The sequence below is a fragment of the Sapajus apella genome, unplaced genomic scaffold, assembly GCF_009761245.1.
Source record: "Sapajus apella isolate SASKATOON/1434 unplaced genomic scaffold, GSC_monkey_1.0 scaffold50, whole genome shotgun sequence".
Lineage (NCBI taxonomy): Eukaryota > Metazoa > Chordata > Mammalia > Primates > Cebidae > Sapajus > Sapajus apella.
Window position 1 is genome coordinate 5,570,305 of NW_022436990.1, and position 26,244 is coordinate 5,596,548.

At 34.3% G+C, this 26,244-nt stretch overlaps 1 protein-coding gene across 6 annotated transcripts in view; it reads right to left on the reverse strand.

Moving 5' to 3' along the window:
* MIPOL1 (mirror-image polydactyly 1) overlaps positions 1-26,244 on the reverse strand; it is a 370,191-nt gene that overhangs the window by 138,410 nt on the left and 205,537 nt on the right. For all 6 annotated transcript variants that reach the window (XM_032242673.1, XM_032242671.1, XM_032242674.1 and 3 more), the window contains one exon: positions 6,646-6,740. In XM_032242673.1, the coding sequence (XP_032098564.1) occupies positions 6,646-6,740 (95 nt within the window). The remainder of the gene's footprint in view (positions 1-6,645; positions 6,741-26,244) is intronic.

The window sequence follows — 26,244 nt, forward strand, 5'->3', positions numbered from 1 at the left end:
AGATGGGTTTCCTCAATACAGCACACTGATGGGTCTTGATTTTTTATCCAATTTGCCAGTCTGTGTCTTTTGACTGGGGCACTTAGCACATTTACATTTAAGGTTAATATTGTTATGTGTGAATTTGATCTTGCCATTTTGATGCTAGCTGGTTGCTTTGCCCATTAGCTGACTCAGTTTCTTCATTGTGTTGATGCTCTTTACCATTTGGTATATTTTTGGAGTGGCTGGTTCTCATTTTTCCTTTCCATGTTTAGTGCTTCTTTCAGGAGCTCTTGTAAGGCATGCCTGGTGGTGACCAAATCACTCATTAATTGCTTGTCCATAAAGGATTTTATTTCTCCTTCCCTTAAGAAGCTTAGTTTGACTGGATATAAAATTCTAGGTTGGAAGTTATTTTCTTTAACAATGTTGAATACTGGCCCGCACTCTCTTCTGGCTTGTAGGGTTTCTGCTGAGAGATCCACTGTGAGTCTGATGGGCTTCCCTTTTTAGGTAACTTGACTTTTCTCTTTGGCTGCCCTTAGCATTTTTTTCCTTCATTTCAACCCTGGTGAATCTGAAGATTATGTGCCTTGGGGTTGCCCTTTTTGAGGAATATCTCTGTGGTTTTCTCCTTAGGAGGAGAAATGAACCTCCTTTCTCCAGGTTCATTTCCTGGACTTGATTGTTGGCCTGCCTTGCTAGGTTGGGGAGGTTCTCCTGGATAGTATCCTAAAGAGTGTTTTCTAGTTTGAATTCATTCTCTCCATCACATTCAGGTACACCTATCAAATGTAGAATAGGTGTTTTCAAATAATTCCACATTTCTTTGAAGCTTTGTTCATTTATTTTCACTCTTTTTTCTCTAATCTTGCCTTCTCATTTTATTCATTGAGTTGATCCTCAATATCTGTTATCCTTTCTTCTGTTTGGTCGATTTGGCTAATGAAACTTATGTATGCTTTATGAAGTTCTAGTGTTATGTTTTTCAGCTCCATCATGTCATTTATATTCTTCTCTAAGTTGTTTATTCTTGTTAGCATTTCATCTAACCTTTTCTCAAGGTTCTTAGTTTCTTTGCATTGAGTTAGAACATGTTCTTTTAGCTCTGAGAAGTTTGTTATTATCCACCTTCTGAAGCCTATTTCTGTCAATTCATCAGACTCATTCTCCATCCAGATTTGTTCCCTTGCTGGTGACGAGTTGTGATCCCTTGGAGGAGAGGTGTTCTGGTTTTGGGTGTTTTCATCCTTTTTGTGCTGGTTTCTTCCCATCTTCATGGATATATCTACCCGTGATCTTTGTAGTTGATGACTTTCGGATGGGGTCTCTAAGTGGACATCCTTTTTTTTTTGATGTTGAAGCTATTTCTTTCTGTTTTTTAGTTTTCCTTCTGACAGTCAGGTCCCTCTGCTGCAGGACTGCTGGAGGTCTACTCCAGACCGTGCTTGCCTGGGGATCACCTGTGGCAGCTGCAGAACAGTAAGGGTTGCTGCCAGTTTCTTCTTCTGTTATCTTCATCCCCAAAGGGTACCAGATGTCAGCCTGAGCTCTCCGTTATGAGGTATCTCTTTGGATATATGGGGTTTGGGGAGCAGCCTGAGGAGACAGTCTGTTTCTTATAGGAGCTCAAGTGCTGTGCTGGGAACTCTACTGTTCTGTTCAGACGTACTGGGCAGGTATGTTTAAGTCTGCTGCAGCAGAACTCATAACCTCTTTTTCCTGGTGCTCTGTCCTGGGAAGGTGGGGCTTTATTTATAAGTTCCTGATTTGCTGCTGCCTTTTTTCAGAGATGTCCTGCCCAGCAAGCAGGTAGTCTAGTCACAGTCTCCAGCAGAGGCATTGCTGAGCTGCCATAGTCTCTGCCCAGCTGCTGTGTAAACTTCCTTGTGGTTTTGTTTACAGAGGTACAGTTAGAACTGCCTCAGTTATGGCAGTCTGCGTCAGTAATAGTAGACTGCCTCGGTAATGGCAGACTGCCTCAGTCATGGCAAACTGCCTTAGTAATGGCAGATTGCCTTGGTAATGGCTGATTGCTTCTGTAATGGCAGACTGCCTCTGTAATGGCAGACGCCCTGCCCCTGACTGAGCGGGACCATACCAGGTCCAGCTACACTTGCTGCAAAACTCTCAGTCCAGAGTGTTTCAGACTGTTGGTCTTTTTGGGAGTGGGACTCACCGAGCCAGATCACCTGGTATCCTGTTTCAGCCCCCTATTTTTCAGTTGAATGGGTGGCTCTGTCTCCTAGGCATTCCAGGAACCAATTGAAATGTCAGCCCAGATTTGTGTGTTTTTGTGAGGAAACCCGTGGAGCTAGCTGAAACAGCTATGCTGGAAACTCATTGCACTTTTCAGCCTGGGAATCTCCTGGTCTGTGAGCAGTAAAAACTCATTTGGAAATGCGGTGATCACTCACCCTCTGTGTTGTTCTCACTGGGAACTGCATTCCAGAACTATTCCTATTCGGTCATCTTGGATCTCCCACTTCTCCCCCCCCACCTTTTTTTGAGCCAAAGTTTCACTGTTGTTACCCAGGCTGGAATGCAATGGTGTGATCTCGACTAACTGCAACCTCCGCCTCCCAGGTTCAAGCAATTTCCTGCCTCAGCCTCCTAAGTTGCTGGAATTACAGGTGCCCCCCACCACGCCTGGCTAATTTTTTCTATTTTTAGTAGAAATGGTGTTTCGCCATGTTGGCCAGGCTGATTTTGAACTCCTAACCTCAGGTGATCCAACCCTCTTGGCCTCCCAAAGTGCTGGTATTACAGGCGTGAGCCACCGTGCCCGGCCTATATATGTATTTTTTGAGACAGGGTCTCACTTTGTCACCCAGGCTGTAGACAAATTTTCTTATTCTCACTACATTTACTCTATGATCTCTTCAAGATCTATTGTTTCTTTTTTTCTCTGATATAGGTCCCTTCAACTTTTCTTCCTAACATATTTAGCTTAGACTATCATTCATCATCTTAACAACTCATTTTAGTACCCTCAACCTCTCTGCTCTTTTTTTTTTTTTTTTTGCCCTGCAAATTTGTAATCCTAAATCATTGCAATTCTTTGCCTTCTGTGTTGCTGTATAGGGAGAGTTGAATGTATTAAATTACACAACTGTACAAATGATTACTCATACAAATTTATGGCACTCATTATAGCCAACTGAGTCCTCCAGATTGCTTGACTTTGTTCTCTTCCTCACCCTCTTCAGTTCTTTCTCCCATTTCCTTTAGTATCTAATCTCTGTCATTCCTTTCAAAGTATTCTGCCCTCTCATGTTCAGAAGCCCACACTGACCCCTACTTTATGGAAAACAAAACAAAAACAAACAAACAAAAATCGAATTGTGGCCTCAAATTTACTAATACAACTATTCTTACCTCCTTTACTCCTGTCTCTGATTACAATTTGGCTAGCTTCTTGTTCAAGGTGAACTTTTCTGCAGATAATCTAAATCCTATCCTTCCTACCTCCTATTGGATCCTGCTCTATAACAATTCTTTCTATAACAATTCTTGGATCCTGCTCTATAACAATTCTTGGATCCTGCTCTATAACAATTTTTTTTGTTATTGAAAAATAACAAATACTTGAGTATATTTATGGCTAATTCTTCAAATTAGCCATAAATATACTCAAGTATTTGCTATTTTTCAATAACAAAAATCCTTACCTACGTTTCATCAAATTAGCCATAAATATACTCAAGTATTTACTATTTTTCAATAACAAAAATCCTTACCTACGTTTCATCTCTTCTCAATTATCATTACCACTTTTCTTACTCAAGTTTCTTCAAGGATTACTGTATTGTCCAAATTGCTATGCTTCTTTACTTCCTAATTACTCTTTAATTCACAGAAAACTGATGTCTATATCTAATACTTCATTGAATAAACTCCTCTTGTGGAACTAATCGTCACTGAATTTCTAATGTAAGGATACCTTTGGTCCTTATCATAGTTAACCACTTAGTAACATTTGACTTTTTTTTCCTTTGGGAAATCTTTGATTTCAGTGATATATTTTTTGGTTCTACTCCTACACCTCACTGGCCTTTTATTTTAAAAAGAAATATGTCCAACATTGGCTGATCAATAACAATAAACCAAATACTGTGCTAAGAGCTGAACATACTTAAAACAACCCTATAAATAGATACTATTACTTTCATTTTAAAGAAATGAAAGGGGCTTGGTGAGGTTCATTTATACACAGCCACACACGGCATGGTTAACTGCAAATTCCAGTGGCTTTATTACATCATCAGAATTTTTTTTTTTTAAGTAGCAGTGAGAAGAGTAGTTGTGAAGCATATCTTTGAACCAATAATTACTAATCTCTATTTAGAAGAGTTCATATAATCCTCTTAGACTTGCATAGATTTTAAAGAGTATTTGAAAGACAGGAATTTTATCTTTATAATTTCCCCAAATTATAAAGTTAAAATTAACTTCATCAACAGAGCACCTACTGTCCTGTCCCATAAATGTTACAGGAGATGTTTCATAAAAACCCTCCCATCAATAGAGTGAATCTATTACTTATCACATTGCAACATCCATGATCAGGACACAAATTACATGGTAGTCATGTCTTAATAATGGGTTTAATATATGCTTCTTTATTACTTTACCAAGAAGAGACCCTAATTTAATGCAGCTAACTGAAAGGTGCATGTAGAACATCAGCTCTCAAACTTGGCTGCACACGGGAATTTCTAGAGCTTTAAAAACACACTGATATCTGAGCCCTACCTCTTGAGATTCTGATGTAATCAGCATAGGGTGGGCTGGGCATCAGAATTTTTAGAGGCTATCAGGTTATTCTAATGGCAGCTACAGTTGAGAATCATTGGTGTAAAAGACAGAGGAAAGACTGTAATATTCATTTTGTAGTCCAAAGTAAAGTAGGTTGGTAGCATGTATTCATTCAGCATCAGGGTTTTGCTTACCTGTATGCCCACTTATAGGCACTAATTCTAATTGCAAAAGCAAATGATTCCCAACAGTCACTGACCAACCAAACATACTTGATGTTTGCTAACTGCATTAGTTTCCAAGGGCTGCCCGTAACAAAGTACCACAAACTGGGTGGCTCCCAACAGCAAGTATTAAATGTCACACAGTTCTGGAAACTATAGAAGTCTGGAATCAGGTGTCAGCTGGGCTATGTTCTTTCTGACAACTGCAAAGGAGAGTCTTTCCTTGCCTCTTATAGTGTTTGTTGTTTGCCAGTAATTGTTGGCATTCTTGGCTTGTAGATACATGGCAATCTTCTCCCTGTGTGTCTTCAGATTGCATTCCCTCTGGGCATGTCTGTTTCTGTATCCAAAATTTGCCCCTTTTTATGGGGACACCAATAGTAGTAGATTAGAGTCCACCCTAGTGACTTTATTTAAACGTGATTACCTCTGTACAAACCCTATTTCAAAATAAAATCACATTCTGAAATAGCAAGGATTAGGACATTAGTATAGTCACTTTTAGGGGGCAGAATTCAACCTATAAGAATAGTCAACTCCTGCAGATGTTAGTAACATTGCTTTAAAGCAGAAGTGCTTAACTTGGGGATTAGAAAGAATTACATCTTTATTTTCACCACTCTCATACTGTTTCACCAACTACAGCATTTCCTCCAATTATAAACATGAGCAACAAATCACAGTAGTAGTATCACTGGTTCTTGAGAGTTTGCACCCACAGAAATCACTGGTATTTTCATGTCACATTTCAGCATTTGCAGATATCCGAAAATACCACTTACAATCATCACTGGCTTGAGATTAAAGTTGTTAATGGACTTGCTGCTAGATCTAGTTATTTTATGCATTAATAATGATGCAGGCATATCATGATATATCGTGACATAATATTTTCATAGTTGTATTTCAGTAAAACTTATTTGATTTAATTACATTTTATGCATTTTAACATTATTCTGAGGAACGGTCCAAATTAAAACAAAAATTACCCAAATTAAAACAAAAATCTTTATAAACCTTAACAGGACCCTTAGTGAATTCCTATATTTCAGACTAAAGGATTTTTTGAAATTTGGTAATCAAAGAATATACATGGCATTGTGCATCAGTGAGCTTTTTCAATGTTTTTTTTACCATGATCCACTGTAAGAATTTATGTTTTACACATAACCCAATACACAATATTTTCTCTTTCCCACACACAAACCTGAAACAAAAGTTTACACTTACTATATATAAGAGATGCATTCTGACATTTCTGTTCTATTGATTTTCATTAAAAAATACCTACCTTATTAATTATAATTTATATTAATTATACATATTATATTTTATATTTATATTTATAAATATAAACATTTCTATTTATAATTGTTTTAGAGGTGGTATTTAGATGGGCAAACAGCTCAACAGCTAACCAGGCTTCATTTAGGTAACAGGTAATGGATTATATAAATTTCATAATTATGATGAGTGTAAATTTAAACTTTACCAAATATAGGAAGAAAAGAGGTAGAACAATAAATATTATAAGCCTGAATCATTTTTTATTATAAAAATGCTTTAAGTGTGTAATATTTAATTTCATTGAGGTATTTCCTCATTCACTATTGTAAAATCAGGTAGAAACATTTCCCAAAGTAACAATATTTACTTAACCCCAGGCTAAAAAGAATTTTACCTGTAGTAAACTCGAAGGGTCTGGATTTCCTCTTCCAGTTTTTTGTGCTGTTGAACTGCAGTTTCTCTGGCTTGTTGCATAGATAACAACTTTGCCTGCAAGTAATTAATATTTTAAGAAATTCAGTATTCATTTTGGTATGATAAAATACAATATCACAGTAAGAACAGTAGTCTTAAATTACTGACAGTTAAAAAAACAACTTATGAATGTTTTTAGTAGTGTCTCATAAGTTACCATAAAATAGTCTAAATGCATTAATAATACAAACACTAAAAACATGAACATACTAAATTTGGCAACTTTGCCCATTATTAACCTTCAACCTTATTTATCTGTATCATCAGATATATGCCCTTCTGCAATGTTTAACTTTATACACAGAATTCAGAATGTGGAACATGGGTTTCAGAGCAATATCTACAGCAGAGATAAGTACAATGGGTGTTTCACATACAAATTTAATGTGGCTCCACTGCCTGATCATACTAGATTTTCTTTTAACTTTATTAACAGTAAAACTCAGAAAATTCTAAATATGTTGTCAAGCTATCTTTGATATTTAATGTGAAAAAATACACCAGGCTACAAACTGATTCTTACAGATATGATTTAACCTTTTCAATTCCTTTTCTGTGGGGGAAAAACAAATTCCCAAAGGGGAGAATGGCAGCAACCCTGAATGCTAGCAATGTTTTATTAGAGGGGTGTAACTGTTCCTTCCTGCTATAATTTTTGAGTTTTAAAGAATGGGTAATCAGTTTTTTCAATGAGGTAGTAATTTAAAAAGAATCTGCCACCATCCCACCATCATTCCCATTGGATTTTAAACAACACCAAAAACAGTTTTCAATATAACTTTGAAAATATGGCACTGGTAAGTCAGGTTTTAGTATTGCTTATTCAAAGTTAAATTTGCATAAAATGGTTATCTTTCACTTTGCTTTAAATTGTATTTGAAAGGTAATACAAACTGTTGTCACAAACCTCACAAACTAGGACACCACTACCCATTAAAAAGTAATAGAAAGTTTGAAGTCACAGGTTCAGAATTTTGCTGAATTCATATTATTTCACTGGAATTATTTTTTTGTTTAAGAATGAAGTCATAAGAAAGCTTGTGAAATCCTGTATAGGAAAATTAATCAATGAAATAAAAGTGACCATTACGCAATGCCACTTTTCTATTCTAATAATAGAGAATTTTAAAAACATGTAGCAATTTGGACCTTTGCATATAAGTTTTAGCATTAAGATTAATTTGTTCTCTGAATTGGTAAATTCTACCAAATTTTAATTTTATAGTTAAATTTAAGATGTTTGAATGCATAACATGCCATATTCCATAATTATAGATAAAACATTCTAAAAAAAAGGGAAAAGCATATAAAGTAAAAATAGATGGCTGGTTCTTAATGTCAAAGAATGAAAGCTTTTCCAATTTTCAGTATACCATAAAATGTGATTAAAATGGTAACTTGGAAGACAAAGATACCCACTGTGACTAATGGCAGGTCAAAAAGAATCACACACATCATATTCAACTCAGAAAACTTCAAACTTCAAACATGCAGATACGGAATATCAAATATTGAACAGGTAATAGAGATTTTACTAAATAAATATGTGCCAATGCTACATATGTACAAATGCTGAAATAAGATGATTGTTTTGAAGTCTTTTACTTGGTGCCTGTGCACAGAAACCAAAACCAAAACCAACCAACAAAACACGAATTCTTGTAAAAAAACACTGCAATGTAGTTTTTGCTTAGACACTTTCATAATGAAAATGGGATTGTGATAACTTTAAATTCCCATGCTTAAGGTGTTATTGAACATTTCACATTCTCCTCCCACATTTAGTTGACTATGAAAACTTGGTGTTGCTTTATGATAATTCAATTTCTTAACTCCGAGTATCTAATTTTCTTTCTAGACCCTAGTGACTATGTTTAAAGCTATTATAAACTTTCTGGCTTCACGATATCCTTACTTTATCAGACATATGCTTACCTAACAGCATTTCTTTTTTGGAAAATACCCCTAACCTATACTACAGTGATCTTGTTCAGTCTTTGTGGCTAGAATGAACTTCATCCCCCATCACCTCAAGTATACAATCCAGGTTATCTAATTGAAGTATTGCATCCCACTAGCCCCAGAAGAAAACCGAGTCCTGACGATATCACTTCTACTCTTGGATCCACATGTGTCTGAAAACAGATCCAGATCTGCTTCCTGGACTTCCAGGGTAGATAAATCATTCATTGGGAGGTAAGTTGGAGGGTGACTTAGGCTAGTTTGAGTTGGGTATCTGCTGCATGCATTGTTGAAACATTTAACCAATTTAAATGTGCTATTTACTTCTATAGTATTTCCTTGATTGATATTAATACCATATAATTCTATCATACTATAGGTCAGAAAGAAATTTCGTATAAAAATATCAAGGAAATTAGCAAACAAGATATATTCCTATTTTTCTTTCTGGCATCCTATTCTCATATTTCTGGAAATTATTTTTATATTTCATTTATGTGTATACTTGCAAAAATAAACGCATGCATCAAACAAAAACTAACAAAGCTCAGTGTAAGAGAATATACAACGTAAAGTAAATCTCCCACCTCCTATCCTTAGTACTACAAATCCCTTCTCCTGAGATTACTAGTTACCTGTCTAGTTGTTGTACATCCTTCCAGAGATTGTTCTATACATATATAAGCATATATGGATACTTGTAAATAAATTATCCCTATTTACAAAATTGATAGCACTTTATACATACTGTTATAAACCCTGCTTTAATTTTTTTTCAAAAATTGCTATTTTGTTTCACATTAAAAAAAAATTCAGCTGGTTACCGTGGCTCATGCCTATATGGTAGCTCATATTTCATTTCCCAGTGCTTTGGGAACCTAAGATGGGAGAATACTTGAGCCCAGGAGGTTGAGATCAGCCTAGGAAACATAGCAAAGTCTCATCTCTACAAAAAAATTTAAAAATTAGCCAGGTGTGGTGGTGTGCACCTGCAGTCCCAGCTACTCAGAAGGATGAGGCAGGAGGATTGCTTGAGCCCAGAAATTCAAGGCTGCAGTGAGCTATGATCACATCACTGCACTCCAGCCTGGTTGACAAAGTGAAACCCTGTCTCTAAAAAAATAAAAAAAATCCCCTATCTCATTCCACGTATCATACTCATCAGTTACATTCCCTTTCTTCCTTCCAAGCACCAAAGAAAAACACATTTGGGTTCATCATTTTTAAGAATATTTTATACTTTTACTATAGTATAAACCTTTTACACAAGTATAACACTTTTTATTTTTATAGTCATATTTTAGGTAAAATTTTATCAAAGTAAAACATACATGCAACATAAGTACATACATGGATTTTTCAATGTCAGATGTATTGAGTCGTAATTTATACAAGGTAAACATTTACCCATTTTCAGTATATAGTTCTGTAAATTTTGACAAAGTTATCCAGTCTTGACATACAATATTCCTGTTACTCCAAAATGGTCCTTGTGCAACATTGGAGTCAATACCCTCTTTTTACACACAGCCTCTGGCAATCAGTGATGTGATTTTTGTCCCTATAGTTTTGCTTTTTAAGAATGTCATATAAATGGAATCATACAGTATTCAGTCTTTTGAGTCTATTTTCTTTCACTTAAATATAATTCTTTTGATATTCATCCATATTATTTTATGTATCGGTAGTTTATTCCTTCATATCACTGAGTAGTATTCAATTCCATGAATGTATCACAATCTGTATATCCACTTACCAGTTAGACATTTGGCTGATTTCTAGTTCTTTGACAATTACTAATAAAGCGGCTACAAAAATTTACATATAGGTCATTTTTCTAGAAATATAACTTTGTTTCTTCTGAGTAAATACCTAAGAGTGAAATTGCTGAGTCCTGTGGTGTGTGTTTACATTTTATATATGCATATAAAGTTATATACTTTATTTAAAAACTGCCAAACTTTCTGCCTAAAATGATATCACTTTAAAGTATCCATGCTTAACTATAATCAATGCCACTTGTTGACTTCCTACTCTGAGTTAGGCATTCTTTAAGTGCTTAAAATATATTACTATATTCTCATAACCAACCTATAAGGTAGTTGCTATTATCCCTATTTTGCAAGATATAAAACATAGGTTCATGGAGCTTAAGTGATTTCTAATTATAACAGAGCAAGTAACTGGTAGAAGTCAAATAGAAATTCATACCCCTTTGTTCCAAAATACATATTTTCTTTTTATATCACTGTATACATTATATATAAATTATATAATTAGAGGTGACACAATGGTATCAAATCATCATGTGATAACAGAGTTAATGACAATAATGAAAGTTCACAGAATAATCAGAGTGTATTTTACTATACCTTACATGATTGAAAAATGGGTTCGTTAACTGATGTTAGGTTAGTCTTATAGTTAACCTATCTTGTTATCAGTCTTAGTTAACCTATCTTGTTATCAGTCTTGACCAATGCCATCTAAATAGGACAGCCATTAGTACTGGGACTGTATCAGAAATGAACTACATTGTTTCCTTAGTGTTTAATCTAGTAACTCAGAATGACAAAGAAAAGACTACATTGTTCACATCACTAAGCACTATTCTTAATCAGTATTGTGGAGAAATCACTTTTATCTCTTTGAGATCTCCTTATGTTTGGCTTAAATGTGTTTTTAATAGTTATAGTCTGATACAGTTACACCTTCTTTTGGTAACTCCAAGACCATGAATGGAAATTGGTTTTTATCTTAGAACACAGACATTTGATGTTATGTGTGATATCTGGTAAATAAAGAAGCATACAGTACAAATTAAAGCATAGAAGAAAAATAATTTTAGACTTGGAAAGGATCTCAGAGGTAATACGGAACCTTACTTTTATAGAAGAGGAAATTGTTTTTAATACAACGTGTTCAGGGAAATGTTTGGAAATTGTCCAAGGTTTCACAGCAGATTAGAAAGAACATTGGAACTAACAAGTATCCAGAAAACATTGCTTATTTTACCAAAGAAGACCACATTTCAGTATCGTATAATTTAACATGTTAGTTATTTTAATAGAATTATTTTCCAGAGTAACTGTAAATATATATATGATTGAGCTAGCACTATTAAACACATCTATATCTAATTGGATATCTTCAAACAATACATCAAGTTACACGACTGCTCAAACAATATGACTATAGAACTACTAAGATTTTAATTTTTAACCTAAGAAGAAGGTTAAGAACCTAGCAGAAAAGAAACATAAATAAATAACTTGTATAAGGAAACTCAAGGAGTTAAAAGCTGTTTTCAAAAGGATAAAAATGACCAGGTTTCAATTAAACCTCTACTTCATAGGAAGGCTTGGAGGCTTACCATTGTGCATTACCATAGTATATTGTTCTTTAGAGCTGATTCCTTAGAGGTTGTTCTATTTTGTCCTCATGTCCTGTCTTTCTGTTTATCAGACCAGAGATAATAAGGTTCCTCAGTTGAAGCCATATATGCACTGTCGAGTGATATATGAGATAGTCTGACATGATGAGATAGAGAAGAAAAGAGTTTGTGGAGGAAGCAGAACTCAAAACATTCATAGGCAGAAACTGATTCATGGGCAGTGAGCAGAAGCCATGGAGGAGAGAAAGGCAAGATAGAGAGATGTATGCCAAAACTACAGTGCAGCAATGGTGATTAAGAGAATGTTCTATGGAACTAGAATGGCTGGGGTCACATCCTTTCTTCACCACCTACAAACTGTCCTATCTTGGCAAGTTAGCAAATCTTTATGTACCTCAATTTCCTCACCTACAAAATGGGGTAACTATACTTTATATCTTAGAGGACTGATGTTAGGAAGAACTAAGTTAAAATCTGTAAAACACAACAGTGTCTGGCACATAATAAATGCTTTAATAAGTGATTATTAAATAAACAGTAGGAAAATAAAAACTAGCTGGATCACTCAGCATATAAGGAAGCAGGAGATGTGCTGCAAAACAAGTAAAGAAAATAAATAAGATATTTATGCAGCCAACAAACACATGAAAAAAAGCTCGTCATCATTGGTCATTAGAGAAATCCAAATCAAGACCACAGGCAGATATCATCTCACACCATTTAGAATGGCAATCATTAAAAAATCAGGAGACAACAGGTGCTGGAGAGGAAGTGGAGAAATAGGAACACTTTTACACTGTTGGTAGGAGTGTAAATTAGCTCAACCATTGTGAAAGACAGTGTGGCAATTACTCAAGGATCCAAAACTAGAAATACCATTTGACCCAGCAATCCCATCAATCTGAGTATATACCCAAAGGATTATAAAACATTCAGTTATAAAGACACATGCACATGTATGTTTACTGTGGCACTGTTTACAATAGCAAAGACTTAGAACCAACCCAAATGCCCATCAATTATAGACTGGATAAAGAAAATGTAAGCAAATATACACCATGGAATACTATGCAGCCATAAAAAAGGATGAGTTCATGTCCTTTGCAGGGACATGAATGAAGCTGGAAACCATCATTTTCAGCAAACTGACACAAGAACAGAAAACCAAACACCGCATGTTCTCACTCATAAGTGGGTGCTGAATAATGAGAACACATGGACACAGGGAGGGGAACATCATACACCGGGGCCTGTTGGGTGACAGAGTTGGTAGGGGAGGGATAGCAGTGGGTGGAGATTGGGGAGGGCTAACATTAGGAGAAATACCTAATGCAGATGATGGGGGGACGGATGCAGCAAACCACCATGGCACGTGTATACTCTGTAACAAACCTGCACATTCTGCACATGTACCCCAGAACTTAAAGTATAATAAATAATTTTTTTAATTGTAAAAAAATAAAATCTAGTGTAAATCTGGCTTGTACCCTGAAAACCTTTCCACATACTAAAAGATGTCCAGTCCCTGAGAAATCTTGCTGTTTATAGTCCTCCTCATGATTCTATCTTCACCAAAAAGTCTTTGTCGACCAAGGTAACTAGGAGAACTTTCTTGTTCTTTGTCATAGATCACATAATTTTCCTTCTCAACAAAATTAGAACAGTTACACACAGAATAATAACGCTTTGGTCAACAACAAATCACATATATGACTGTAGTTCCTTAAAATTATAAGACCATATTTTTACTGTACTTTTTCTATGTGTAGATATGTTTAGATACATAAATACTTGCTGTTGTCTTACAGCTGTACATGCTGTACAGGTTTGTAGCCTAGGAGCAACAGGCTATACCACATAACTTAGGTGTGTAGTAGGCTATACCACCTAGGTTTGTGTAAATACACTTTATCATGCCCATACAATGATGAAATCACCTAAAGATACATCCCTCAAAATGTATCCCCACTGTTAAGTGATGCACGAGTATATACAAAATGTCATATTTTTGAAGAATCTCCTTTTAATATATGTCATAGAATTTTCAATGATCACATGTAAAAACAGAATACATTTTTAAGACTTTATTTTAAGGAATTCATTAAGTTTAGTATAAGTTGGATTCTGTTTGTCATTAACAATACCAGCATTTATAATACTTTATGTATAGTGATGTGTGATTTATAAGAATTATACTGTATTATCTAATTTGAGATAGTAGGAGCTTGAATACTCACATTGAATGAGTAAATGCTATTTCTATCATTTTAGGGGAGAGGAAAATAAGAGTTAGAGAGGTTATTAACTACGTAGATTGTTAATGAAGGGGCAAATCCTGGTCTTCTTTCAAGTCCTAATAATATGGTACTACAGTTATACATAGACTCAGCAAAATAGGAAAACACGCCAGACACTGTTCTAAGTGTATTATATATTCACATATTATTTTTCACAAGATATTGTATAGTAGCTACTATTGCTATTCTCATTATATAGATGAGGAAAATGTTATTTCACTTACTTAAATGTCAGCCTGCTAATGAATGGTGGAGTAAGGGTTTGAACTCAGCAATTGTAGCCCAAGTCTCGCTTTTTAACTACTATGCTATAAACACAAAACAAAATTTGGTGCTTTAAAAAAATCTGTGCTAATTTTTATAAATGAATTATATTACCTAATTTTATTTAAATAAATTGGTATAAGAATTTTTTGAAACATAACTCATTTAGTTATTTTAAGATGGCATCAAACCTTTCTTGGAGGCACATATGTAATTTTTGGATGTTAGTCCATTTAGTGATAAATGGCCATCTATGGTATTTCCCTCAACTTTACAGACCCCTGGCAAAAAAAAAAAAGTAGTATTACAGCTTCTCAGAAATAGTAGCAATAGTATATAATTTATTTTTAAGGAATAATTATGGTGAGGACTTCTCTCTACTGCAGTAACTAACTCCCAAGGAATCCTATTTTTTGGGGGGGGCACAGGTGGCACAAATTTCCAAGCATTTATCCATTTACACACATGCAGGTAAGACAGAGAGAAAAGAAATCTCTCTCTACTGGATCTAGCAATGATTCAGCAAGTGTTTGTTCTGCTTGTTTTGCAAGTGTGTTTTTAAGACATTATTCTCAGTTGACTAGCCTGAGTTCCATTTTGTGCTTGTTTCCTAGTACTGGGCTTAATCTTGAATCCAGACCTGTACCTGTTTACTTGGATTCAGGTTCTGCCTAAAGTTATACCCCCCAAAGTATTACTTCAGCTTTTTCAAACACTAAATACTAAGATATGGAAGCATAAACATGTAATTGTGCTTCTATCAACGAAAACAAAGAAGAAAACTTAAAGCAGCAAAAGATAAATTGTTACTTAAAAACAATTCTCAATAAGATTAACAGTGAACTTCTTATAAGAAGCCATGGAGGCCAGAGGTAGTAAGATGGCATATTCAAAGTGATGAGAGAAAAGACATGAAGAGATATTTCACTAGAGAAGATATCTATATGGCTGACAAACATGATACACATGCTTAATATCACTAGTTTTCTGGGACATAAGATTTAAATCCTAATATGCTGTCACTTAATCCACAATTGAAGAGGTAAAATTCAAATGATTAATAATAGTAGAATATACTGGCTAAGATGGGAAATGACTAGAAATCTCTTATATTTTGGGTGGGTGTATAAATTAGTTTCACGCTTTTAGGAAACGTTTGGACTATTGATAACGAATGGCCTATTATAGAAATATGGCACTAACTAAATTGGGAGAACTCAACTTGTCTTTTCACGTTATTGTGGGTATTAATAAAGACTATATTATGTTAGATTTGATTTTTAATAAAGTCACTAAAATTATAGATTAATAATCCTTAATTCACAATACAAAAACCCTAACATTTCTGAAAACAGAAAATAACTTAAAAAATTTTTTTGGTACTGAAATCAACTGATGTTAAACCTGGGAAAACTGATTTAAAGCTATTTATGGTCTTCCTTTATCTCACTTAATGTAAATGTTTACATTTTTTGCAGAAATACTGTGTTTGGTTAGTTTTTAACTTATATGTGACTCCCAGCATTGTTGCAGGGCTTTGAAAAGCCAGTAGCCTTGAGGCACTATGTTTATGGGATAAAACAGCCTAGCAAAAGCGTTTTAAACTACGGTGTTTTAGGAACTGCCTTATTTCCCAATCCCTCACTCCAACCAGATGCTGTTACTTGATCCTACCTGTGATCCTGAGCATGATAGGAAGAATAATGTCTCCCAAAGAGGTCCACATCCTATTCACCAGAACCTGTGAATATGTTAGGTTACATAAAAGAGGAGAATTAAGATTGGAGGTGGAATTAAAGTTGCTAATCAGGTGACCTTGAGATGGAGATTATGCTGGATTATCTGGGTAAATCCAATGTAATCACAAGTATCCTTACAAGTGGAAGAGGGGGGCAAAGAATAAGAACCAGAGAGATGGCAGTGTAGGAAAAATTATATTGGCTACATTACTGACATTGAAGATGAAAGAGGGGCACAAGTCAAGGAACACGGATAGCTTCTAGAAGCTGGAAAACTTGAGACAACTTTTGACGTATCTTCTTATTTCCTTTATGAAGTTCTTTTTTTTGCTATTGCTATTTGTCTCAATATTTACATTAACATTCATATTTAAATGATTATTTAATACTATTAAAATAATACACTAAATTTATATTCCTTTTTAAACCGTTAGCTCCTTGAGAGTTGGGACTAAGCACATATGCATGCTTTTATACATGGTACAAATAAAGATGTGCGTTAAGTATTTGACAATATTAAAATTAGTGTAAACCATTCGTGCTGGCATTTAAGGCCTTCCACAATATGGCATTTAACTCTCTCTTATTCCTTCACCTTCACTTTAGCTGAGGACCTTCCATAAATTCTCCCTAATTGTAATATTCCCTCTACTAGAAACCAAATCTATGCCATGTTATCAAATCCGTATCAATCCTTCAAGGCCCATTTTAATTATTACTTCTTACATAAAGCCCTTTCTTGATTTTCTGCCCCATTACAGAAAATTTTTCACCTCTAAAATCCTTAGTAATATTTTTTAAATTTTATTTTACATGAATGTTTTATGAAGTATAATATACAAAAATAAAAGTTCAGGGCTCAATGAATTTTCATGAAGTGAACACACCTGTTTAACCGGAAACTAGATAAATAATAGAATTATTTCCACCATCTTCAAACATCCTCATGCCTCTACCTAATCTTCACCTTCCCTAAAGGCAACCATCATCTTGACTATATTGACTTCTACCATCTTAGGTCAGTTGTGACTGTTTGGAACTTTATGTCAATAGAATAACATAATATAGAATAATATAATATGTATTCTTTTTTGTTTTCTTTGCTCAACATTAATCTTCTGAGATGTCAAGGTAGGGACTATGTAGTAATCCAAAAACATGAATACAGTGCTCAGCACATACCAGATGCTTTGTGGATACTGTTGAAGTATAGTATTACATATTATGATGTCAAAATTAAAACAGATAAGCATTTCACGTTTCCAAAGAGCTCCCACATACATTGTTTCATTTGAAATGATAGCAGGTAATACTACAGGATGGTTAAGAGCAAGGCCTTTGGAGTTAAGCAAATTTGGGTTAGGCTACCAACAATCAGCTCTATGACTGAACAGGTTAAGGCTTCTGAACCTCAATTTTCTCACTGGTAGCATGAAAGTGATAATATCCATCTCATAGGATTATTATGAAATAATAAAAAGAGATAACTTACTATCTCATATAGCCATATCAAAGTGAATATGTAAGCTATATAAGAGGCACAATTGAACCTTTGGTGTGATATGATTATGAAGTAACTGATGTCTGTAAGGAACAGCACCATACTAAGTGACAGGTGAATAAGGTGAGAAAGGACTTCTCTCTACTGCAATAACGAACTCTGCAGGAATCCTATTCTGTTTTGGGAGCAGGGGTGGCACAAGCTTCCAAGCATTTATCCATTTACACACATGCAGGTAACAGAGAGAGAAAAGAAATCTCTCTCTACTGGATCTAGCAACGATTCAGCAAGTGTTTGTTATAGACTAGGGTTAGTTCAAGCCATGTGGTCGTCTAGACCAGGGTTATTAAGGACCATAAAATAAATATTTTAGCTTTGTGGGCCATACAGTCTCTGGAACAAGGATTCAACTGCTATTGTAACAAGAAAGTGGCCATAGACAATATGTTAATTAACAGATGTGGTTGTGCTCCAATAAAACTTTATTTGTAAAAACAGGCAGCTGGTCCAGAGGCCATAGTTTACCAACCATAGAGAACTAGAGTGGCCACAGGTTTACACAAGGCCCAGAATCTCTGATGATCTTTTTAAGTTTTTGGTTAGTTGCCAGATACCTGAAAACATGAGGAATGAAAATGCTAAACACATTGTCAATACATTTGACCTGTTTAGAACGAACACACTTTTAGGGACAATGAAAGAAAATATCTATTTTCTTTCTGTTTTAGAACAGGTTATTTAGAGTAAATAATGGTAGGATGGGGAAAAAAAATTCATGTGGTTATATGGAATCATGTGCTGTGTAGTATCAATGCATCGTAACAGGAAACCATTCTGTCAGGGAGACATGACTTCAGCTATTAAATACAATGCAAAATAAACAAAATGCTAAAATGTCATAGTTTCAAATAGTATTTTGTCTGATGTTAATATAGCTATTAATGACATTCTTTTGAATAGTGTTTGACATGTTTTTTATATTTTTTAAATTTCAATCTATTTTATACGCCTAGGTTTAGATGTGACTCTTGTAAAAAGCATATTTTTTCCAGTTAAACAATCTTTGTTTTTAACTGGAACATTTGGTCTTTTGACATTTAAAGAAATTTCAAATAAATTTGGCTTTATATCTATCATCTTGTTGCATGCTTTCTACTTGCCCTGCTATTTCTATGTTACATTTTTAAAATAAAAAACATCTCGTCATGCTGACTTTCGAATGGATTCATTTATTATCATCCCATTTCCCTCTATTTACTTTTGAATGCCATACATTCATTTTCTATTCTTTTAATGGTTATCTCAGAAATTACAAGATATAGCGTGGCTTATCAAAAATCTAGTATTAATACTCTTGGACAGTAGGAGGACCTTAAAATAATTTAACTCTATTTACTTGCCTCCTAATTTATTTGCTATTTTAAAAATGTATTTTAATTCTTTTTACATAGTTTCAAATCCCCCAAAATATTATTATTTTGTTTAGCCAATATTCATTTATATTAGTCATGTTTCTTTTGGATTCTGATTCCTTCCTGGTTGGGAGGTTCCTTATAGAAGCATGTACCTGTGTGTCTAAACAACAGCTCCTGAAAGTTTCTTTAATACAAATCTGAAATGATTAACTCAGTTTTCAGTTTTCTGAAAATGTCTTTATTTTACATTTATTCTTGAAGGATATTCATGCTGGGTATATAATTTTAAACAGGCAGTTATTTTCTTTTAGTACATTTAAAGCATTATGCTAATGTCTCCTGACTTCCACTGTTCTGTTCAGAGGTCATCTTTAAGTCTAAGTGTTGCTCATTTGAAAGGAATCTGTATTTTTCCTTTGACTGGCTACTTTTATAATTTTATGTTAGAATGTTAGATGTTTAGAATTCTTTGATGTCAGAATTCTTCAATTTGATTATGGTGTGATTGGGTTTAGATTCCTTATCTTGCTGTGTTTAGATATTTTCCATCAGTTTTAGAAAAATCTGTCATTTCAGCTCTAATGATGCTTTTCCTAGATTGCTTGTATTCTCTGGAGCCCAATTAAATGCTTATTGAACCATCTGACTGTAAATCTCCTAATTTTTTATTCATCCATCTGTGTTGAATTATGGGTAATTTTTCAGATATATTCCAACATCTGTCTTCTAGTATACTATTTTTTTTTTTTTTGCTGTGTATAATCTGGTGATCAACATCTCGCAGAATGTTTTATTTCTAAATAATTTGTTGTCTTTTTTTGTAAGAACTTGCAACTTTTTTTTCCAGCTTTGCCTAGTATTTCCTAGAAAGCACCTGTGGATTACTTAGAGTTGTGATTCATATTCTATTTACTTAAATATCATTTAAGCATTTCATACATAGCTACATCATTCTTTAGATGACTTTATTATTTGTTTGTTTTTGTTGTGTTGTGTCTGATGACTGTCATTCATGATGGTTTTCTTCCTGATGTGCTTGACTGATCTTTAATTTTGAATTCAAATTTTCCCAATAACAATCTTGGGAATCCTGTTGGACTAAATTGGGTATGCCTTCTTCCAAGGAGTACTTGTGTCTGTTTCATGAGGGAGCCAGGGAGAAAATTCCTAAAGTTCAAGAGGCCTGAACTAATGCAGGAGTTTCTGGTTCAGCTCCCTAGCTGACCAAGGATTGGGACCACAATGAAGATACAAAATATTCCTATAGATATGTGTTCTTAGTGCAGCTCAGGCCCTTTTGTGTGCTTATCATGGGGGAGGGAGTTGCCTTTGGTTCATCTCTCATTTTTTGGTGAAGTAAAATCTTTAGACATTTCCTCTACTTTTTTATGAGACAAGCAATGCTGGCATGGATGCAACTGCTCCATCCAGGACATAGCGGTTCAGCAGCAGGAGGGTCCCTGCAGTATCTGCCTGCCACACTGCAGGAAGCAGAAGTCTATGTTGAAAGTTAACATATATCACAATCATAAAAAATTGAACCAAACTTTTTATAATTCTCACATTTGGTAGATCAGCTTGTTTTGTTTGTCTTTTAAAATAATTTTTCTGACTTTTTTTTTTCTTTTGAGATAGGGTCTCCCTATGACACCCAGGCTGCAGTGTAGTGGTGTGATCTCAACTTACTGCAGCCTCGACCGCCAGGGCTCAACGATTCTGCAACCTCAGCCTCCTGGATAGCTGGGGCTATAGGTGTATACTGACACACCCAGCTAATTTTTGTTGAGATGGGATTTCATCATGTTGTCCAGGCTGGTCTCAAACTCCTGGTTCAAGTGATTTGCCTGCCTTGACCTCACAAAGTACTGAGCCACTGCACCTGATCTTGTTTTTAAATAAAAAGTATATAACAAGAAAAGTTTCGGATTGGCATTTTCAAGTATTTTTCTGAAAATAAGACAATGTGTGGATTTCTAGGCTAAAATCACATGAAAAGTAAAGTAAAATTTTGGATATCATCACTCCAATATTTTTTTCTCTTTTAACATTGTTTTTTAGAAATAGCAGGAGAGTCGAGTGTGGTGGCTCATGCCTGTACTTCCACCACTTTGGGAGGGTGAAGCAGAAGGACCATTTGAGGCCAGGAGTTTTAGACCAGTGAGGGCAACATAGTGAGGCCATGTCTCTGCAAAACAAAAATCAAAAATTAGCCATGGTAGTACACACCTGTAGTTTCAGTCACATGGGAGGATGAGACAGGAGGACTACTTGAGTCCAGAAGTTCCAGGTTACGGTGAGCCATGATTGCACCACTGCACTCCAACATGGGTGACAGAGTGAGACCTTGTCCGCCCCCCCCCCAAAAAGAAATAAATAAATAAATAAAAGAAAAGATAAAGTGTATTGGGAGATAGTACCAAAGATTGGTTAGATAAGAATTTTGATTAAATGATTAAGAATAGTACAAGGTAAATTTCCAATATTATCATTTTTAAGCTGAGTATTACCTTGTGTGACAATATCCTCCCTGTCTAAACAGTGGTCTCTCATGTACTACATTAAATATTATATAAGAATTATTTAAATAAGAACTATTTAAAGCAGTTTAATCCTTATAGAAGCTAGTGTGGTTCAGTTGAGCGATGTGTGTTATAAATATCTGATATCCAATAACTGCCACATATTCTAACTTACATACAGTTAGAGGTTATTATAATGCCACCTTTTAAAAGGAATATGTAACTAATTATATAAATGTTCAAAATGTTCAAAAATAGAAATTGAAATATTCCTCCCAACTGTCTTTAACAATGTAAATCTTTTAGGGAAACAAATCCATGGTGTAGGAAAACCATTCATTTGGAAATCATCTACTTAAACACTCAGTGTTTAAGGTTATATGCAAAGGTTAGTGGCAGAACCAGAATTAGACTCTGGATTGCCAGTGGGTCTATCTATGCATTAACTACTCTGATAACTTTCTCCAACCTCAAATGTGCCACTATTGTGATTAACTTCTGAGGTGACGCTGTTTACTCCAAGTTTTAGCTCTTGTCCATTTACTGTCATTTAACTACTTTGTATTTTTATTTTCAGTATCTGATATAATTTATTTAGGCCTTTTGCAATTTAAAATATTTGTCTTGAGCCATTTCTTAGTGTGTTAATTTAGACTGTGGAGACTTTATCTTTTCTTTGTATCTTTTAAGTTGAATGAATCCTAGCTCAAAAGGTACTAAAATCTTAAATCTGTTGTTAGTTAGATGCCAGTTACTTTACTTAAATACTGAGACTTCTTGACTCCACCTCTGAAAGTCCTTCTTACTGATATGTAAAAACCACTGACTATTTCACTGGCATCACTAGTAGTCTATCCATCATTTAATGAGATTTACCACTTTTAATGTCTAGAACAGAGGCTAATCACATAGTATTTAATGGTCTTCAGAAAATATCTATTAAATTTTTACATTTTCATCTACCAAACCAACTATTCTTGAGGTAATTTTCTCAGGAAATAAAAACAAATTATGCGCAAGAAAATTAGCATCAGCTGGAATGTGGGTTCCTCAAAAAAGTTCACTCTCCTTTTTCATGGCATGATACATTCCTTTCCCTAAGCTCTCTAGTACTACCTAAGAACATGAGCACACAGAGAAAATTAAATTCTTATTTAAACTCAAGAAGCAAACATTTCTCAAAATGACAATACTTCCCTCCTTTACACTTGAGTCGTAAACATTACATGCCAGTGCCCTTTTATTTAGTCAGAATTTTAGCAAGCAGTATTTTGTTTATTTGTTCAGGATCCTGCATGTTTTTTTACTACATCTACAGTACACTTCATCACCTGAACACCTGCTGAACCAAACTTGCCTTGCCAGCAAAAAATTTTGAAATTATGCAATCTGCAATTCAGTCCATGGCAAGAACTTGGGTAGAATTTCTTCTACACCTTTCAACATCAATTAAAGAACTGCCTGCATAGAAATATTGCCAAATGAAAAGTTAGTGAAACAGGTTTCATCAAGTGAACTTGTCTATCATTTTAGCTAAGGACTTGTTGGATACTCAAATAAGCACCATAATAATTGTCTATCAAATTAATCATAAAATTATTCTAAAATTTTATGAATGTATTAAAATGAAAATCAGTGTGATTATGTTATCTTTAATTAATACACATACATTTATCATTCATCAAAAAGTTTTTTAAGAACACAGGCTATAAAGAAAGTGTAAAAGAGTATGAAAATGGCTACTGAAAAAACAGCCTTGAAAACTAAAAAAAAAAAAAAAAACCTCAAAGAAAGAAAAACATTTTAATCAATTTTGTTTTACAAAGAAAATTTTTTAATTGGAGAAAAATTAGCAGACTTTTTGGTGTGTACACATTAATTCATATCTAGTAAACAATTATAATTGCAGACATGCATATAAAGATTTATAATCAAGACTATGTGAAAGACTTTTTTTTTTTTTTACGGAAACAATTCACAATTACATGAAAGTACTAAAAGTATTCAAATAAAAGAAATACTAACTTATAAGTCTCTCATTTGTGAAACAGTTTTATTCAGGTGTCCATGTCCAAACCAGCAAATATCTTGTTCATTTATTATAAAAATAAACAAGAAATTATCAAAGTTATCTAACTTAAAAGCAACTTCTTAAAAAGATCAAATCACATTTTAACGTAAAATAAACCAAGCAAGATTTCACAAATACACTAAAAGTTTTCTTAAATATTTTGACATATGCGCATTAAAATGAGTAAATTGAAGTTTTTAAGAGAGGACAGCTAAAATGATTTTTAATCAAAGGAAGAGGGCTTGCTAACCCTGACTTCATTTATGTTAATCACATATGCAGTAATTTAAACAAAAATTCTGTATATGAATGTGGAAATTATTTGGGAGTACTGTCTAAGCATGTGAAAAGCACAAGAAAAAAGAATCCCCTGTTTCCTTTTGGATGTTTCAGACAACAGCACAGCCTAGGGCACGCTGCTGCGGATTTTAACTGTTGTATGGAACTACTCAAAATGCTTTTGATCCATTTTATCTTGCAAGTTAGCAAAGAAATGTTGCAATAAGAAACACCAACAAAGATCTAAAAAAGTTAAGCTCTGGATTACCATATTGTGTTCTCCTGCCATTCAATGCTTCATACAAAGGCAGTGGTGTTCAAAGTAAGAAAAAAAAACGTGGGGAGAGAGAAAAAAAGAGAAACTGGTTTCAGAAAGTGCAAAGCACAAAGTAAATAATATTCTTCTACATCCCTTCTTTTTCACAGATTGGATGTTAAAAAAGTTGCAGCAATTAGGCTTTTGTTAATTACCAGCTGTTGAAACAGATGTGTTGACTATCCTTATTAGTCAACAGCTGGGTAAGAAGAACAATTGATGCTCCCTAAAACCAACAGCCAGCTGCTCTGCAGTAATTATCTCCAATTATTAATACAGGTGATAAAGACAAAAAGCTCCTATCTCTCTCTTTCTATAACTTTGACAGTTTCAATTACTATAGCTTTATCATTACAAAGAAATAGAAAAGGCATTTATTAAAACAAGTAACGGTAATATATTAGAGCAGCATTAACTCTATGGTAGTTTCTATTATGCAATTTCTGGAAAAGAAATCAGACAAGTCCTAAAAGTAGAAGCAGATATTCTGTAGGCTTTTATTTATCATATTTCAAATGTCATTGCCAAGTTACTTCTCCAGTACTAACAATAATAGCTAAGCACTTAAGTTCTTTGAAAAAGAGAAGCATAACTAAAGTCTGTTCTTTCTGATTTCCAGGTGTTTTCACTGATCATGTTTTATATTCAGTTCACTGAAGCAATGTATTTCTTCTTGGTATGACTAAATATCAGTGTCTTGTTCCCTAGCTTAAATTTCCTAGGTGACTGGTAGAAGCAATTTTACCAAACCCAAAAATAATTTATTTCATTGCAGTAAACTCTTCATGTATACAAAGAGATCAGCAAAACAAACAAGCAAGCAAGGAAACAAAAAAATAAAAACATTTCAGTTAGTGGACACCATTTTCTGATATATAATATTGAAGTTTCTAATTATGAGGATGTTAAAAAAGATACACCATGTTGGACCACACTGATAAAATACCATGAAGTACATGTTTTAAAATTACTTTTATATTTCCTGTTTTAAATGTTCATATTAAAATTTTACTTACAAGAAATGTAAAACAAAGATTTAGACAAGCCAGGCAAACCATCTCTTTCCTACGAAAGACGAGTCTACAAGAATTTACAACGATATCTATTCACTAATTAGAGAACACTTAAAGATATTGCCTTTCTGAAAACAAGGATTAGAGCTGGATGAATGCACCCCTTTCACAAACCTTCTTCATGTCCCTGTTGGGTCATCACAAGCAGTTTGTTCTTCCAGCATTAAATAGAAAAGTCTACTGATTATCAGTTTTTAACACCTCAGTTAGACATCAGGACAATTAATAGGGACATAAACTTTAAATAACATGTAAGTACATCATTTCATTAAGAAAGGCTGTAATAAAAAACAAAGAACTGAACCAAACTTTTTAAAGCAATATTATATAGGTTGCCACTGAGGTATTATGGATGTCTGATATAAAAAATGTTAGCTAGAGGCCAGGCACAGTGGCTCATGCCTGTACTCCCAGCACTTTAGGAGGCCAAGGTGGGACGATTGCTTGCAGCCAGGAGTTCAAAACCAGCCTCTGCAAGACAGCAAGACTCCATCTTTACTTGAAAAGAGGCTAGAAGTGTCTTATCACATTCTGTGTAATTATGGCTCCTAAAGTAGAAATTTCAACATTTATATAAACAAAACAAGAAAGATAAGCAAATTACCAAAACTGAAAAAAAAATCCATCTCTATGAAACCAACCTCCCATAAGAATTTGTTAATAGTTAAGATTCTGTAATTTCTCTGTGA